This window comes from Plectropomus leopardus, chromosome 13, assembly GCF_008729295.1.
Source record: "Plectropomus leopardus isolate mb chromosome 13, YSFRI_Pleo_2.0, whole genome shotgun sequence".
In the NCBI taxonomy this organism is placed as follows: Eukaryota; Metazoa; Chordata; class Actinopteri; order Perciformes; family Serranidae; genus Plectropomus; species Plectropomus leopardus.
This window is the reverse complement of record NC_056475.1, coordinates 22549349-22562037: the sequence shown is the minus strand read 5'-3', so window position 1 is coordinate 22562037 and position 12689 is coordinate 22549349. Positions and strand designations below refer to the sequence as shown.

At 39.2% G+C, this 12689-nt stretch overlaps 1 protein-coding gene across 1 annotated transcript; it reads right to left on the bottom strand.

Moving 5' to 3' along the window:
• Window positions 1-4403: 4403 nt before the first annotated feature.
• gsx1 (GS homeobox 1) lies at window positions 4404-5289 on the bottom strand. Its single transcript, XM_042500019.1, has 2 exons — window positions 4851-5289; window positions 4404-4758 (listed from the first exon to the last, which is right to left on the bottom strand). The coding sequence occupies exons 1-2, from the start codon at window positions 5221-5223 to the stop codon at window positions 4406-4408; spliced, it is 726 nt and encodes a 241-aa protein (XP_042355953.1). The 5' UTR covers window positions 5224-5289; the 3' UTR covers window positions 4404-4405.
• Between the last annotated feature and the right edge of the window lie 7400 nt (window positions 5290-12689).

Genomic DNA, 12689 nt, shown 5'->3' with positions numbered 1-12689 from the left:
GTGCGTGTAGTTTCCCTTCACTACAGAACTTGCACTTGTCTCTCTGTCGTCCTTCGCAAAATCATTCTCGTTTTAAACTGCGTGATGCCATTTGCAAAACCACAAAAATAAAAAATCCAATCACTACAACAGTGATTAAAATTACATTTGCGCTTTTTGTTAAAATACAGAGTACAATACGGTTACACAATGCAGCAGGACTCCCGGTCCTGATGCACAAGTGTTTTTCTTAAATGATAAATACGATGCAAAAATAATTATGTATCTTTAATCTTTTTTTTTTTTTACATATCCTTATCTTTTAATTACTGGGTGCAGACCTGGGAAATATTTTGTATTTTATTTTATTTCATTTATTTTACTGCCTCAGTGACAAGGTATAGGCCTCTTATTCCCAGCTGACTCTAATATTCATATTCATATGAGCACTGACTAAGGTAACAGTAACCAAACGATGATGGAAAAAAAAGAGTCCACTGTAATTTTATCCAAATGTCACATCAAATATTTTGCCCAAATTCCCATTGAGAAGCATTCACTTTGGAGCAGCGATGTGGCTCGCAGAGGTCACTTCCATGTCTGCGCAGTTCATTATTTCTCGACCTTTGACACTGCTTGTGTATGGGCCGAGAATTAAAAAGGCGTATTCTCAAGCACACTGAGAAAAAAAAGGCAAGCAGAGCACGGTGCGCGCGTTGAATATTCAATTAGAGGGGGGCGAAGTGAGGAAAAAGTGAAGCTGCGTGCCAGTCCTTCATCTTACATTACTGATTAGCTGTTAAACAGATTATATACAGCTGAATGGGTTCAAATGTTGCAGCAGAAAACAGTTGGAGTTCAAGGCGACGCCGAGCAGTTTCCTTCCCTTTCACTTCAGCAGGCTCAACACACTTTGTCACCACTAACAGCTCCATAATACATGCTGCTGATGCTTTTTATTTTTTACCACAGCTCTTTAAAAAATATATGGAGAGCAACTAAAATTGTTCAGCTCGTCGATGCAGGCTGACTTGTTTGGATGAAAATGTGCCAAAATATAGAAGAAAATACCTGTACATACTATGAAAATAATTAATGTGTAGCTGCCTTTAGGTGTTAATAAAAAACTAAAACCCATGACATTTTCAGTTGTTACCCACACATAAACATTTCGCGAAATTATCTATTTCCAGTAGAGTATTTACTGGCAAACAGCTGCACGCAAAATAAAAAAATCCCACCATACATCACAAAGTATTGAAATATGAAGATAAAACTGCATTACACAATTAATTAGTTGTTAAAATAATATCCTCTAGAAAATAGTCTCCCTTTTTCCAACAATAACTCAGTACTCGACATTTACAAGCGAGGATGGAAGCCTGGAGCAGCAGGGATTTGTCCTTAAAAAGCGAGTAAATAAACATATTATAAACGTGCTAAAGTGTTTAAAAGTTTATAAACTATTTCCTTAAAGTTTTGAGGTTAACGTGGTAAGTTTACTAAACACATTTACTAAGCTGGATAAGTTTAAAGTAGTTGAATGTGCAGTGCCTCAGCAAGCCACGCGGGTCCAAAAGAGCTCTCATTGAGAAGCCACGTGTCCGTTTCCAAAGCCTCTCCAACTTAACCACCTCCTTTGTACGACTAACCCACATCGGCAGCGTCCCTCCACATAAAGGGATTTGCAATTTCAAGATATTTCAGCTTAAATGTTTTTGACAGTTCCCTCGCTTTTACCTCGGCTTGGTTATTTTAACTGTGCCAAATGGGTCACCTTGGGTTGCTGTCTGCGCGCAAAGGGCTTTTGCGCGCATTCAGTCTGAATTTTTTCCAACTTTCCTTGACGGGGAAACCAGCTGCTGGTCGTGAAAAGACGGCTTATTAATTGTCCTTTGTCATGCAGAATTGCTTGATTTCTAAAGAAACGTACAAAGGCTCTTTTTCAGGATTCAAGTATTTTGTTTCGTGCGTATTTTCAAACCATCGAATCAGCTGCAGCGCCGCGCCGTCTACCAGACTCTCAGGTACTGACTGCCTGCTCCCTTTGTCCCCTTTTAATGCTGTTGTAAATCGTGCAGACTGATTTGTTACAAGCTGTTCTTTTAATCTGATAGATAAGAGACATGTCAAAGAAAAGCCGTAAATAAAAAATTAGCCAGAATAAAGACAAGGGCGAGTCTGCTAGATGGGCGCCTGTTGACTCAAGCGGCTCTCCAGCGTCAGGGGAGCCCTCTCCTCAGCTCCGTCAAGGTTACGTCCACAATTCCCTTTTCTTCTTTTTAAAAAGACACCGTAGTCCTTTTAGCTTCAATGAATTGATCGGCACAAAATTAAGAATAAATAAATTGAGCATTTGGAGCACCGAGCGTATAAGCTCCCCCAGGGCGCATACCCCCGGGCTATTGAATGGATAAAGGGCGCTTTGCAGAGGACGTTGTGAGCAAAATGGGGCTCTATGGTGCAATTAACAAAATAGTCTAATCCCATATCTTAACAAATGCAAATATTTGAGTTTTGTTAAAATGGTTAAGTGAACAATTAAATGAAAGTTTACAAGTGAAACTTCACATCCAAAAAGAGGCACACTGATGCAAATAATGTGCTGTACGCAATTTAAGAGTTTTTACTCCTTTTTAAAAAGTACAGAGATACGTTCCCAAGGAAGCAAATATAATTTAAAGCCCATTCAACATAATAAATATAATTTTGAGAACCAAAGCCTCAGTCAGGGAGCAACTGTAGCGGTGCGTAAAATAGGCGAACAAAACTGGAACTATGCGCTGAACTCCAGATTTGGGCTTTTCGGAGATGTTTTAGTAATTACATTACACATTTTTAATTTGAGTAAAAAAGATACTGTAAACACTCTTTTTAGACTAATTTTAACCAGAATAGCCAACATAAGTATTTTGCCTTATACACTGAATTTGTCTGAAGATGCTACGTATTATTTGATTTGGCACTTTTTTTTATTTTGTAAATTTAATGATTTGCCATTAAAATCAAATTATATGCTAATTAATAATTTTGTTAATTGATATAAGGATAATATTGGCCGACTGGAAGAGGCTTGCATTAAGTCAAAACCCCACCTGGAGCTCATAAAACCGACAATAAACTTGACCACACTGGTGCCTTAACAATAAGAACAATACGGGTCATGGACACCAAACTGCGTCTGTTGCTCATTTATTTTCATGTTAGATCGATATCTTAAAATATGCACACTCCTGATGCCCCATTATACACCCAAAGTGATTATTAACTCAGTCACACGAGACGGATCATTGGGGATGAAACTTAAAAAGATCTCCAAGGGGCCAAGCAGTGATATCTGGGTTGAGTGTCCCACAGGGAAAACATGTAAAAGGAATCCTAAAACAACGTCTTTGTCACCTCTAAGTGATAAAGATTATTGAGCATTTGATTTACTCGCTCAGAATGCCTAATGCACTCCACAAGCATATTTTTGTTTGTCGGTAGTGTGTAAAGCAGACTGGGAATCTCAGGAAAAAAAGACTTTCACAATTTCTTTTTAGCTCTTTGCGCAAAATGATTAACTTTGACGATCACCTTTTTAAAAATATTTTTCTAACACACCAAACACCCCCTGTGCATAGCTGTGCTTTCATATAAGATAATATTAAAAAAAATATTTTTGAAACTGCAAAGGAAAATGGTCTTACGTCTGAAATAATGCACTGCACATGTTGCCAACGCGCAGCAAGAGTTTAAGTGTGTGATAGAATCCATTTTAACAAATTTTGACCAAAGGCTATCACACAACATTTGACATCATCTTATTGTCTTCTCACAACATGTTTTTTTCCTTTTACATACAATTTAATGCCCAGACATGCTGATTTTAACCTGAGTTTACGCGCGCCACCGTGCGCACTCGGTGGTGCGCAAAGACCAAAATATTTAACTCACACCACAACGTCTGCCGCTCAGAAATATTTTTATTTAAGTATCAACATTTTTAAATAAATAAATATTTTTTCAATTACACTGAAGATATAATTTCAGAGTGATCTCAGCGATGTGACATTGAAGGAATTTCTCTCCAGCTTTCCACATTTGAAGTTCCATCCACATAGAATGAATCTAACCAGTATGTATACAAAATACTGTCTCCCCCAAAATACTAATAAACAATGTTGCTATTGTTTTTGGGGCTTGTCTTTACAAATATGCCTACCATACTCATCGGATTGGCAACAACAAATGGACCGTTTTCAGAAAAAAACTACATACAAAGCGTACAACATGTATACAGCTATACAATAATTCAGGACAATTCCCTGATTAAATATTCTCTTTCTATGTACAGACGACTGAACGCTAGCGGAACAGTCATTTTTTGGCTGTATTCAAAATCATGAGGACCAAAATCTTTCAGAGGGGAGGCGAGTGGGAGAGTTCAAGGGGAGACGGACAGGTCTACGTCCTCTTTTTCGGACGAGGATGGAGATATGGGAATGTCATCCTCCTCTTCCTCCGAGCATCTCGCGGTTGACAGGGACGAGCATTTGCAGTTATGTGATCCAGTCCTTTGGCCGCTGCTCTTGCCCTCCTTTTTGTGCTTCACTCGGCGGTTCTGGAACCAGATTTTCACCTGTTTCTCAGACAAGTTCAGGTATGTGGCGATCTCGATGCGCCTCAGTCTGGAGAGGTACATGTTGGACGTGAACTCTCGCTCCAGCTCCAAAAGTTGCGTGCTGGTGAAGGCCGTGCGCATGCGCTTGCTGCTCTGAAGTTTGCTGTTGCTGTTTTCTGTGGGGGGAGAAATATTGTCAGCTACAGTTGATTGTGAAAACACGTGAAATGTGTCCATTCAATCATGCGTAAAATGAGTTTGTACTCACCGATGGAGATGCAGTGGAACTGTCTCGGGTCTGGCACTGAGTACGCAGCTTGGTATATCCCCGGCGCGTGGCTGAGGCTGTTGGATGAGGAGTGTTGCCTGGACAGAGCTGAGTGACAGTACTGTGAGCTGAATGGAGAAAAAGACGCCTTGAGGAGCGGCAGTGCCGGTGGTGACGGGTGGAGCTGGGACGCGGTCATGCACAGCGGACAGAAGCACAGCAGCCCGGCTTTCCTGGAGTGGCAGGACCCCGGCAGCCCGTGCGGGTGGTGCGGCGAGTGCACGGCGTACGGGAATAAAGGTGGGTTGTTCTCGTTCCCTTTGTCGTTGGCCTCCCTTAAAATCAAGGAATCCACGAGAAAAGACCTCGGCATGTTTGCAAAACTTGTTGCTCTGCAGTGTGGTTCAAGTGACTGAAGCCGGCTCGTGGTGTCAGCGTGCTCTCCTCGGGGACGGTGGACAGCGAAGTGGTGCTGAAGGCGCAGCGGCGCTCCTTAAATAGCCGCCGTGGACTCGGTTCGGCCATGTGACGGTTACGCTGTAAGCGGCCGAGAGCTCTCAATAGGGTTTTGTGCCTTTCTCTCGGCATTCCCACTGCACGCTTCCCCATTATTTCACTTGTTAACTAAATGAACTGCATAATGTAGTCTATTCTTGTCAGCCCCACCCACGCCGCAAGAGGCGGCACTGCCCATTCTCCCTTTTATCATCACTCTCATTTTATCATAGAGCACAGCTTAAATTTGCGAGAGAAAACGTTCCTGTTACTTTCGGAAAGCCTGTATGTGCATTCAAGTTTTGTCTTAAAAATTAAGCATCCTATTAGGTATGTATAGTCATAATTGTATCTGTATACGCAGGGCGAGAATAGGAAACTTTTAGAAATATTTACAACTGTTAATGTTTGTTACAGTTTCATGATAAATTACAGAACTATTTGCCATCGTTTTCTTGAAAATCAAATGTTCATTATGCCTGTGAGATCATAGATGCAGGTGTGCATGTATTCATTATTTTTTTCCTGAATAAACGCCAACCAGTCTTGCCTAATTTTTATATGTATGTATGTGGTTAATTATTTCTGCACTTGTGTGGCTACTTTCCTGCTTGCAAACATAAACGCAACAGCTGAATGTAAAGTTTATGCATATCCATTTTAAGGTTAATGTGTCATTTCTGGGCACAAAAAAGGGACAAGTCATTGCCTGAAGGCAGTGCTGTTAAAGAGCAGTGATTAATTCCTTTGCTCGGGCCCCTGCCGAGTCGGGGGAAAGAATATGTAAAAATAACCAGGTTTTCACTCTGCGGCCCTTATTGAATGTCATTGTGGAGGGTTTTCAATGAGAGAGAAAGAGAGTCGAATTAAAGTGTGTGACAGCGGCGGATAGACGCAACAAAGGCGACTCTGTCATAGAGGAGCCCAATGCGCGGCGCGTGAAGCCCCCGCCTCGCGCTCTGATTGAATTAAGTAATAGGAAAACATTTTCTTTCACTTTAAGGCTCTCTGAACAAGACCTTCAAAGGGACGGGACCCGTAATGTGTGAGTAAATAGTGGAATGTGATTTCTCTTTCTGCGAGTTTTCTTCTTTTTGAAACGGGCAGAAAATAGTCTTAAAGTTAAGGATAAACGACATTATAAACAGCTAGCCCCAACGCATCGATGCGTTATTTCTGATGGGAATATGATAATGCTAAGATAGTTAAATGCATTCAGGTTAACGCAGTTAAATCTGTTTTTTTTTTGCGTCATTATTATTTTCTATGTAGCCTTTTTAATTATGTGAATACTGTCGACTATTTCGGTTTTACATGTCTTCTATTTTAGGCACATATCCCATAAATTATCACGTTCAGCTCCCCAGCTCCAAAACATCCCCACATGAGGGTGTGATGCTATCTGTTTTCTCCTCATTAAATAGGCCTAATGTGCTCAGCTTCACACCGCTAATCTTCCATAAAGGCCAGACCTGTAATTAGGCTGCGCCATTAAAGTAGCTACAAATTAGGAGCAGTTAAACCCTTTAACGAGACAAAATATCTGCCCGAATGACTGTTGAATCTGCGAGAGCCTTTTTCATTTTTTTCTATATTAGTGTGTCCTTTCATTTTCTGCCAGGAATTGGTCATTAACTAGTCCGTCAATCTTGATGCATTCTGTTAAACCTGTAAATACAAATCTACCGCTTTTATTCCGATTCTTAATGAGGTAATGACATGTTTTCATCCCACGTTAAAAGCACTATTATTCTCACGAAGAGTGTGCCAGATTATGTGGTAAAGCACCAAGTTAAATATGTGTATTTTTTGCCAGCTCTGAACATTAAAAAGGATCTTAAATGCTGCCTTTTCACAGAGGCAGATAGGCCTGGTGGTGGTGGCAGCTTGATGTATTGCTTAACATAAAGATGTTATCAAAGGCCCTAATTTTCAAATTATGTACAGCAGTCACCCCGTGGATAGGAATAGAGGCTTCATGGGTCGTCACGCAGGGAGGCTCATCCTAATTTGCAATCCCAACTGGAGACTGACAAATAGTTTTGACCTCCCTCTGGAGGCGCGGGCCAGAAGTGCAAAGAATCTCATTCTCCATAATCACTTGTTACTGAGATAAATAATCGAGGGAAAATAGCCCACTCACATTATAACAACTCTATTACATTATTTTTGCACTAGTCCCAAGCTAAAAAAATATACATTTATAGCCACTTATGTTAAGAATCATGCATCATCACATCCATATCTGTGTTTTCCCTCCACAAAGCAATGAGCTCCACAAACTAGCATACAGCTGTGGGCTGGTAAAGCTTCTTATGTTTGATAGGGGGGAAAGCAATGCCCCTGAAATAGTAAATTATTTATAAGATATTAAGTTGGAACAATTGCCATCACTCAAGTTCATCCCTGATGATAACACTGACCAGTGCCTGCTGTGCCGTTGGAGAAGCACATTTTCAGGGGCTTTTATGCAATTATACCCAAAGATCTCGTGCCTGATGACATAAAGAGAGCAGTCTGTTTATGGAGATGTAGTCAATATCTCCTTTTCTTTTTGGTATGAATAATTCATAGTTTAAGACACTATCCCCCCTCACTTAATATGTACACACACTTAAACACCCACACATCTCTAATACAAATGATGGTTTTAGCTGACAGTGTAACAGGATTTAAGGTCCCAGTGGGGTTTGGCCCAGCCGCGGATGGGCGCTGTGACTGTCGACGTGACACAGAGGGCCGGCTGCCCCTCCTAATCTCCCCCTGAGGCAACATCACAGACTGCGGATCCTGCTGCACCTCTATGGACGCACAAAGGCCTGATTATCATTCATATGCTCAGCAGAAACACCAGTCCAATAGATAACAGATGACACATAAGTACCAGCTGAATGGTGCAATATGTTGAGGCTGCTGGAGTCTATAGGGACTAATGAATCCTTAAGAGAGAGGGAGGCTGACAAAGAGATGCAGTCAGTTGAGGTGCCTCAATGTGACAGATATAAGGCTCTACAGGTGAACATGAACTTAGGTGAAACAAAGGAAACTAAATGTGCAACATTTTTTAGTTGCAGTTGCAAATATAAGGAATTAAAGAACCAACTATCATAGCTCTCTCATGTGTTTTATGATGCTGAACAGTGACCGATCAGAAGTGGTGATTATTTCGGGATGAGAAGATATTTAAGTGACTATTTCAAGATGATAATTGAAAGAGTACTGCTTAACTCCGCATGGCCTCACAATTTAAGAGATCAAATAGCATTTTTAATTAAACTTTAACTGCAAGAAATCCACGTTGAACTTAAACCAACTGAAATTGTTTTCGAAATTTGTTTTCGTTTTAATAAAATATGAATGTAAAGATATGAATATGAATTGTGCTGGAAAATTTGTTTTTTATAGGCTCAAACATATTTGCGTTTCTATCATGTTTCCCTTTTCAATGCTAAATTCAATGCAGTGGCCCAAACGCAAGTCTGAAGTTGCTGAAGTTAGATTTGTTAATATGTTGATTTACATTTGATTAATCCCCACAAACTGCCCATTTGAAAGCACACAGTGTAACTATTGTAGCTCTATAGACTTTTTCACAACAACAATTTCACTGCCACAAAATTGACTTATTTTACAATAGGAGTGCATACAAAACAGAATAATGAATACAAAACATAGGTGAGAAAAGCCTTAAATATTTGTGCTGCTGTAAATATGGTTCACTATTAGATCAAGTTTGACCTTTTTTCACAGTTAACTCCAAGCAGTTCCCTTTCGTCCATGTGCATCGATTGAAAGCACAAAGTACAACAGTTCTAGCTCTATAGACTTATTTTTACAACCCCAATTTCACTGCCACAAAATGTACTTATTTTATAACAGGAGCGCACAGAAAAAAGGACAATACATTCAAAAAGTAGGTGAGAAAAACCATAAATATTTGTGCTGCTGTAAATATGGTTTGAGATTTGACTTTTTTTTTTACAGTTAACTCCAAATAGTCCCCATTCAGGGTAGCAAGACCAGGATAAAAACCGTTTTCAAAAGGGTTATTGTGAAATCGCTCTGGTTTGTGCACAATTTAGGGAGTGTTTGTTAAGGGAATAACAGGAGTGACTCTCTTGCAGAACAGCAAAACACAGGATGACTTTTCTGTCTCTGGTGTGTCTGAGATGTAAACACTGGGACTGACTACTGGATCTATTCTTTTTACTTGTTTGATGACTCCCAAACATGGTTTGTTGTGATTGACTGAGTTTGGATGAAATGTTTTCAAAATCATTTTTCAGGATTTACAGGAATAGCTGCAAAAATCCTGAGTGCTGACTGTTGCAAAATCATTGTGCAGGCAACAGTGGCCCTCCGAAGAGGAGGTCACAAGTACAAAAGACTGTTTTTAAATTATATTTTTAGATGCCTCTGTATTATTTTTCTTTGACTCTTTTTTTCAGTTAATGCTGGGAATGATGATGATTAAGTTAAGACTAGCAAACCAGAAAAAAAGCAGAGCACACTGAAATGATGACATCAGATAACGAAAGTGGAGAACATTAATGTGTAAGACGCTGTCTGATCTGTGGTGGACAGGATAAACTCATTATGGTTGATGGTCTGGTCATAAAATGCTTCAACATAATAAGGAACTTTTTCCCCTCTTCTTTGAAAATTGCAGATAACAAAGGCAAAAAGTCTCCTCTGGTTTCTCAATGAGTGTTAGCACAATTCAAAAACAAAGCAATAGGAGAGAGCAAAGTGTTAATACAATTACTGGGTTACAATAAAAATAAAAAAAATATTACATAACTCTGTCTATTACTTCAGGGTTTTTTTCTGTGGTTATTTAAGTGCTTTCTGGCATTTTTGGGGGTATTTTGAGCTAAACCTTAACTTTCCTAGCCCTTCTCAAGTGTTTTTCGTGCCCACACCACAACACAAAGTGACAGCATTGTCACAAATTAAAATAGAAAATTAAAACGTTTATGTTTCATCATATTCACAACAACTTTACAAATTGAACATATTCATGGTTTGCAGAAACGCATAATGTCAACAGTTATTGTGGTGACTGGGTTGCATTTTCATGTGGCTACAAAGCTAAGAAAATACAAAGCAGAGCCACTCAATAATACACCCTAATCATCAGTGACCTGAGAACTATCACTATCACCTTTACCAGTTTGATATTACAAGTCAGTGTCCTAAAATTAGATTTATTTATTATATTCAGTATACTTAATTTCTGGATTAATTCTGCTGGGAAATAAATTAAATAACATTTGATACACACTTAGTTCTCCACTGAAAAGCTAGAGGCCACGCTGCACACGGAAGTATCTCTGCGTGTCTGAATATGACAAATGGCGCATCATACGTCATGCTGACACAAGTCTGATCTGCGGCCCATTGATGTGCTTCGTAAAAAATCTCCTAGCAACATCCGTCACTGAGGTCCATTGGAGAGAAAAAGTCAAGGTCCCACAGTTTGTGACTATGAAAAGTCACTGCTACAATCCGTAGTGTTGTAAAACTCAGCCTACCTTTAACAAAATTTAAAGTCATCCATCATAATTCCCTAATAATTACGACTGCACTTAAATGTAGGGTTTCAAATAAAAAATATAGAGATAAATAGTCATTTTTTTCAAATTTTTATGCAAATAGAAACAATTTAATAAAATTCTCAGGTTGGAGCTGCATGAGCTAGAAAGCTCAGAAAATAAACAAAGCCTACATTAACAAATATGCATATTACACCACTAATCATAATTAGGAGAAATTACTAACAATGAAACAATAAAAATTAAAACATTGATGTGACAGAAATTGTCTGAAAATGTTTGGTTCATTCAGATTATTTCTATTTGATTAGCATTTCACTTTGTCTTTCTCATTATCTCTCTCCTGATGGTGAATGTGGTTGCTGAATTTATGCCTCAGTCTGCCGTGTCGAACCTCTCTGATGTGTTAGAGTCCAGGTCAAGTGCTGTTGCTAGGTGCACCCTCACAGCTATGGCTGCCTATACACAGCTGGCCACACTGACGGTCTCAACACTGGCATTCTCAGTGAAGCTGACAGGTCTGAACAACTGAACATAGCCAATGAATAAGTAATAATAAGAAAAAAACAGTTATCTGACAAAGGACACCTCACGAGAGCATGGAACAAGGCCGTGTAACTGGGTCAAAATTTAAAAAGGAGAAAAAGAAATCTTCACTCTGTCTACAGTCTTAAAACATGTTTGGGCACAACAAAGGATCAAGAAAAAGATATTAAAAAAGTGGCAAAAACATACGACTACAGCCCCTTTCCCACAGCACAAAAAACACTAAACATCTAGCTTTTGTATTTCATGGGAAAGGTTACAATCAGCATCCGCACCAAGGTCGAATGACTCCTGCAGTAGTCACGGGTATTTATCTACTCCAGCTCCAATCGGATCTGATCGGCAGTGACAGAAATACGACACCCAGAAAAACACGCTAATTTTAGCCCCTTTGCTGGCACGACGCAATGGCTGGACACCACAAAAAAAAAGAAAAGAAATGCCTGTCTCTGTCCAAGTAGCTATTGAACATCATTCAACATTTAGTTGGCACCAACTTTAAGAGACTGAATAAGTAATAGAGACATAAAAAATTTTCACTGGCCTCCATGCTGCCTTCTACTGTTTCCTACACCGTTATCTGGCCCATTTGTGATGTCAAACATGACACACCAGAAACAGGTTTTCCCACATTTAAAAAACTTGCATACAAGTGTCAAAAATAATTGTAAAATGTAGATGCATTACTGCATTTGTCAAAACTATGAACAGATTTTGATTTTGGCAAAAATTGTTTTAGCATTAAAAAGAAAAACATTTTTGGACATTTTATATAGGATTGTCATCCACTTTGGATGTTTTTTTTTTTTTACAAGAAAATACTGCACTTTGACATTGACTTTACACCTATTTACCCGACACCTTTGATTAGTGGCTGTAAATACGACTGACTCAAGAAATAGCTGGTCAGTTGCTATTAGCGCTCGTGTTTTTAGCATTTGTGATTTATTAACTGGAAGTTGCCCTATTTAATAGAGAGCAATTTATAAATTATTTTAAATTAATACTTCAGCAGGAAAACACATGTTGTGGGCCTTGGCATGTTTTTGACAAGAACAAATGAGAAATAGATGCAAACCTGACAGTCTGTCGTCTCTAATGAGCCAATTTACATCTAAATGTGATGATTTTATGGGAACTAAAATGTTCAAGTGTGCTTTCCATGAACTGTTTCAACTTCAGAATAAGACAGATAATACAAAACAATACTGTTGGCGATCCAATGTCCATCACAGCTACTAAT

Excerpts from the sequence above, each read along its gene's own strand:
- gsx1 (XM_042500019.1), bottom strand. The coding sequence starts at position 5,223 with ATGCCGAGGTCTTTTCTCGTGGATTCCTTGATTTTAAGGGAGGCCAAC. Across the intron at positions 4,759-4,850 it reads GTTCCACTGCATCTCCATCG|AAAACAGCAACAGCAAACTT; the intron begins GTGAGTACAAAC and ends CTCCCCCCACAG.